This window comes from Cyprinodon tularosa, unplaced genomic scaffold (assembly GCF_016077235.1).
Source record: "Cyprinodon tularosa strain WSP-4 unplaced genomic scaffold, ASM1607723v1 ctg1046, whole genome shotgun sequence".
NCBI lineage: Eukaryota > Metazoa > Chordata > Actinopteri > Cyprinodontiformes > Cyprinodontidae > Cyprinodon > Cyprinodon tularosa.
The window spans coordinates 103,361-109,270 of NW_024037834.1; the positions used below are offsets into that span (position 1 = coordinate 103,361).

At 40.0% G+C, this 5,910-nt stretch overlaps 1 protein-coding gene across 1 annotated transcript; it reads right to left on the reverse strand.

Annotated features, from left to right (window-relative positions):
- Positions 1-1,367: 1,367 nt before the first annotated feature.
- vgll4l (vestigial like 4 like) lies at positions 1,368-5,507 on the reverse strand. The gene is made up of 5 exons (XM_038283415.1): positions 5,338-5,507; positions 3,771-3,894; positions 3,441-3,684; positions 2,804-2,885; positions 1,368-2,655 (listed from the first exon to the last, which is right to left on the reverse strand). Exons 1-5 carry the CDS (start codon positions 5,402-5,404, stop codon positions 2,366-2,368), a joined length of 807 nt encoding a protein of 268 aa, XP_038139343.1. The 5' UTR covers positions 5,405-5,507; the 3' UTR covers positions 1,368-2,365.
- Positions 5,508-5,910: the final 403 nt, after the last annotated feature.

A 5,910-nucleotide genomic window follows, 5' to 3' on the forward strand; every position in this document is an offset into this window, starting at 1 on the left:
GGTCCACTCGAAGTCTAGGCCTTATATCAAGCACTTCAACAAGACATGAGATATTCCCTTTTCACAGATTTGCTCCATTTAAATTGGCCGAGTGGGATCCGTTTCTTAAAGAAGGGTTGCTGGTAAATTCAGTCTCTAAATAGTCAAAGCTGGTAGAGACTATCCAAAAAAACAAACATGCAAAAAATGCTCCAACAAAGAATTAAACCAGGACATAAACAAACAGATGATATCTGGTTGAGTTTATTCTACCACTTTGAGATAATGCAAAACTTAAAAAAACAAAAAAAGATGAATATTTTTGCAAGCAACAGCAGAAAGATACAACAGATCAGGAAAAGATGACGACTTTTATCAGCCCCTGGCAGTTTAAAGCAACATTCCTATCCTGAACTTAAATGAATAGATTTGTCAGGGGGATAATTTTCCATGAATGGTTCACCATAAGCAGCAGCCCGCTATCTTAATCTGTTAACCACTCAGAATTATAAAAAGTTTCTTTATCCCAGACAACTTTCTCTGATTACTGGAACACAAAGTTTCACAAAATCTTCCATTTACCGTCATCATAAAACATTTATGTTCTCATGAGATTAGAGCTTTACTGTTTGGCATTTACGAAGAGATTACTGATTTGTTGATGACGATTTATCAAACAAAAATTCAGGAATTTTCCCAGAATGGTGAAGCTGATTTTTCTTACAGTAAGAGATTTTTTTAATACCTGTTTGCATGAGTTAAATGCTGTTTTCTGTCATTTATGAAGGATTAGGGATTACAGTTAGCAGCGACTCTCCCTCACTCAACAATGTGGATTTGTTGTACAGCTGCATGAGAAGTGTTTCTCTTCACATTCTCATCGTATGCTGCCCTGTAGACTTTAAGGTGTACTCAGAATATACTTCGCTTCACTCATTGTTACACTGGCATGCTTGTGGAAAAACCTCCTTTTTATGTGGGAAATCCAGAAATGTTACTGTATTTGTAGGTAAGAGTTCATCCGTCTTCTTGTTATGCATCAAACAATGTTAGCTTTCTCTTTCATTTCCCTGTTAAAAACACCCATCTCCAAACAGTCGTTTTCTATAGAACTGAATATGGCTGTTTCTGTCGTTATACAACATGAGTCATTTGTAAAACTGGCTGTTTAAGTTCTACCCAAATGCCTGCAGGTGGCATCACAGCTCCTATTGGGGTTACGCTGGCTGAATATGTTGAAATACCAGTTTGTGAGTCACTGAGGGAAGGTAATCTTCCAAAGTTTGGTTAAAATTCTGCTCCCATATGTGTGAACTTGCCCTAGGCGCCCTTTGGTGTAAATGTTAAAACATAAAAATATGATTGTTTTTTTCATTTGTTTATTTTTGTAAAGATGCCACTGTAAGAATATTCTTTGCTCAAATTATAACCCCAAGAAGTTCAAAATATTAGAACCCTCAATGCACTTTTTTAAAAGCATGTATTTTCAGAAATAAAGTCTTTGGAATTTTCTACTCAGAGTCTCCAATCTTTTACAAAATTAAACAAGCTAGGACATGCAAATAAGGAACAACAGAGCATGACTTGTTGTCATGCTCAGGCCTATCAGCCCAACCCTTTATTCCCCTCCTAACCTCCCTCCTATCCCTTGCCAAACAGGATCTGTAGGATCTGAGAGAGAGTCATATTCTCAGGACACAGGAATGTCAGAGCGCCTGCTGGGACATGCTCCCTACATCCTCTCAAACTTACTGGAAAAAGAGTCCAGATTTTCCAGGTTGCTCAGAATTCTGTTTGTTAGATACAGTCCGCAGGCCAGGTGTGCTGTATGTCTACACTGAGTCCCTGATGTCAATCTTAGATCTCTATGATCTCAATTTTTAAGAAGTCCACAATTTCACATTTCCACTTTTCCCTTAAGACTTGTTATTGATTCAAAAGAAGAGAACTTAAAAACATACATATTTTTTCATTTTATTTTGTATAAAAGTCATTAAAAACTCAGACTTGTGTTAGAAAGCAGACAAGTCATGAAGACAAAAGGCCCAGGAATATAAATACAAGGAACTCGTACAATTCCCGCAGTCTGCTAGGAATGGCACAAATCAAAGGAAATGTAAAGGATTATCCCCTACACCATCTATTATTATCATTTCTCAGATACTTTTGTAGAAATGTAACAAAACAAGATTTTTCCCGCTCAATGCTACATTTGTTAATTGGTTGTGAACCGCACTAGTAACCGGGACGACTGGTTTTCCCCTGTTACATGGACTAGTTCTGAATACTAGCGCTGGGTCATTTTCCTGTTGCATGGACAGGGAAAACAGTTTGCACTGAAATGTGATGAAAAAGTTCAGTTTTTTTTAATGGATGCAATGCCATTTTAGTTAACGGACCAGTGGCTAGAAGTCAGCGATGACTCTCTGTGGGACTGGTTGGGGCTTTGGCTGTAGGTGGGAGAGAGAGTGATGCTGGGACTGCTGGGAGGTGTAGAGGAACAGGAAGAGGACTTGGATTGGAGCTGCAGCCACTTGTCCTCTCCTAGCGCCTTGGCAAAGTGGTCATCCACGGACACGCTGATGGAGAGTTCCTTGGCACGGGCTTGCTGGTAGTTGGCCCCCAGGCTCCTCTGGAAATGCTCCTCAAGGACGTGATCATAGTTGCAATTGGAATCTGTTGGGAAAAAAAGGAAGCGTACATGAGACAAGGCAAATACACACCTCCGTGAGTCAGAAAGAGTCTGTTCGGGAGTGAGATGTTTAGTCTATGATTCGAGTGTGACGAATTGGGAGTGACAGTCTAGTGAGAGTTATAGACTGACCTGAGGAATGGCTTTTGCGGACCTCAGGTCTGGAAGAAGGGTTTTTTACTGAAGGCACACAGGTGATCACAGATGGACGCATCTATAGAAACAAAAAGAAGTAGGTCAACCATTAAATAGGTGTAGTTCATTTGGATTATTTGAATCTTTAATCAGTAGAATTGCTGCCTGGATCTGAGTATGGATTAACTACGGCAGTAGGGTGCAGAGTTTAACCTGGAATCAACATAAAAGTGATTAAACTGGTTGGGTTTGCTCCTGATGTCAGCTCACTCCCACTGTGATGGCATAAACAGTTCAGAAAGAAAGCAGTCTGTTTGGTCTTGTTGATGGCGTTCCTCCCTCCATTGCTTACATTTTCTCCCTGAATCCGGCTGGATTGCATTGCTCAGGCAAGCTTAGGCCTGTGTACACTCCTGCTAAATAGATTCACTGACTAAAGACTCTAGATGTACCCCTGCTCTGGGTTAGCCTTGAGCTATACTGACACTACAAAGGGACATCAGAAATGCAATGTTTCCAAAGTGATTACCCCCCCCAAAATTCCTTTACTTCTCTCAAAGATTTGCAAGCACTCCCTGTTAGGAAAAGCTGAAGCAATCCAAATTTGGGAGAATAAAGAAGTGAACTCAAGTACCTGGATCTTACTGCCAGCTGAGCCAGAAATCTTTTCCTCTGCATTTTCAGGCTCTTTCCTTGGTTTTTTGATCAGTGCCAGAGGTTCCTCACTGACTGGCGTGTAATACACATAGGCAGGCAAAGGGCTTGTTGGGCTCGGTGTTGGGCACTGTGGAGATGATGGACTCTGCTGGTTACTGAAGACTGCAGGCATGGGTCCTGGTCTCTGGGCCATTTTGCTCCTGTTGATTGCCCGCTCTCGTCTAAAACAGATAGAGTCGTCAATGTGAATTCTTTATATTAGGAAAACGTTATTTATGTTTGAACACATAAAAGTGTTTTTACAAACCTTTCCTCCAAAGTCAAGCCTTTCTCGTAGCCGCGCTTGCGTTTAATCGGAAACACAGCTGGAGCTCGAGTTCGTTCGTTCGCCATATGTCTGTATCGGTCTTCTCCTCTGTGATGAGGTTGACCTATAAAACAAATGAGAAAGCCAGACTATCAGAAATGTTTACACAATATGATGATGGTATCCTGATTTATACAATATGATGATGATGATATCATTATTTACTAAGGGACAGTCACCAATCATTCATCATAAGTTACCCGCCATAATTGTATCCATTAAAAAACGTTAAGCACTAATGGATGAGTAACAGTTGTTTTCATCCCATGACATCAACCTACATGACTGCTAGTCGTGGGAAATTTTTTTTTCCACCGTTAATGATAAGCTCCGTTAAGTGGTAGAACTCGATCTACCTGATCAGTAAGACTTCACAGCTGATTCAATGCTAACGGTAAATGTTGTTTTTCTGCAATGTTGGCATCCAGCCTAGTCACACGCTCCCAGGGACTTGATCAACACAGGTTTTTTTTTTCTTGAATTAGTGAGGTTAACATCTGAATGGTTCCAGCTGTAATTTGACTGGCACTTACTAGTTAAAGGACACGAGCTGAGGTTTGCACCAATGAACTGAATAAAAGGAAAGGCAACAGCTGCATCTAACTCCAAAAAGAGCACAATGGAGATACTAAAAGACAAATCAATGGGCTATTAAGTCAAAGAGTTTGAGATGGAAAGTCATGCATATTGTCAAAACGCCAACGTTACTTAAAAATGCGATCATACTGTGCCTCATTGTAAGAGTGGATGCTCTCTCAACACTTGCACATCCACATTCACTACACGACTAAAGGTTTGTTTGCAGAACAATAACTACTGCATTCTGAAACAGTAGGTGATTATCTGTTTTGCAGTGCAGGACTAGAAAAAAGGAGGTCAGCACCATTACTTAGACACTTCAGTTCGCATTAGCTATTGCATAAACATTCCACTACCTGTGTGTTACTCCTTCACAGTTTGCCGTTGTGTAGGGGGAGCAGGTATAACCACACCTATGCTGATTTTCTAACGCCTCAGGCATGGGTATTTTTTTCTTATTAGCACATATGTGCTGCATGACCTTCTGTTTTGTTGAATCCAACAAGGTTTTGCATAAGTTCAAAGAAAAAACACATTTAATAATACGTGTGTTGACATTCTAAAAGGAATTTATAAAGTGTCCCTGATTTGTTTTGTTAAAATAAAAAGACTTAATTGATGCATTGGCATTAATCAAACAATATATATTCTTAAGGTGTATTTGATGAGGTACTTGTTGATTTTCATCTTGAATTTGGTCAGATTTGTTTTCTTATCAATCACTGTTTACAAAAACACCACTGACGAGCAAAACCATTTAAAAGAATAAAACAATTAGAATACTTTGTCACATTATGAAATAGACACATGTCAACAGATATCGCTGAAATGAATAAGCTGTTCATGTAAATTGTTTCGTACAAAATAAATGTATTTTTGAAAATAAAGCAACAGAATGAAATAAAGGGAAAGTGTTCCCCAAGCTCACCCTCTAAAATGTAGACCTTGAAGCCACTGCTCATCCTGGTAATATACTGGAAATTAGCCACAGCCATGGCTCCTTGACTTTGTCTGACTGAAGACAAGCACTCGCTGGAACAATCTGATCCTCAGCTATGGATTGTATTGGAAAGGTAATGAGATTCAGGCTCTGCGCTCAGGCAGGTAAAGTGTCAGGTGCAGATTGCCTCAACTTGTGACTCATGGCTGTGCTCAGATTGGCTGTTCCCTGGACCAATGAGGAGGCCCCATTCATTCACTCCATTGTAACAGTGTTTTAGGCGCAATGTTCTCACAGGTAAACTTGTTTTAAAGGTGGAAAGTTGAGTATTTAAATGTCAAGGGGCTGAGCTTCTCCTCTCATATCTCCCTTCTGATTTTCCCTAAAATGATAAAAAAAACTCAGTACTTTTCAGGGACAATTTTCTTTTTAAGATAGTTTTCAGATTCCTACCAGTGTGGTCCTCTAGGTGAAATATGCCTTTTGTTTTTCCTCCATGGAAATCAGAGCCTAGCCCACCCCTCTCCTTTCATCCCTCCTCCACCCCCCTCATCTGAAATC

Excerpts from the sequence above, each read along its gene's own strand:
- vgll4l (XM_038283415.1), bottom strand. The coding sequence starts at position 5,404 with ATGGCTGTGGCTAATTTCCAGTATATTACCAGGATGAGCAGTGGCTTC. Across the intron at positions 3,685-3,770 it reads GGCTTGACTTTGGAGGAAAG|ACGAGAGCGGGCAATCAACA; the intron begins GTTTGTAAAAAC and ends TATCTGTTTTAG. Across the intron at positions 2,656-2,803 it reads CCGCAAAAGCCATTCCTCAG|ATTCCAATTGCAACTATGAT; the intron begins GTCAGTCTATAA and ends TTTTCCCAACAG.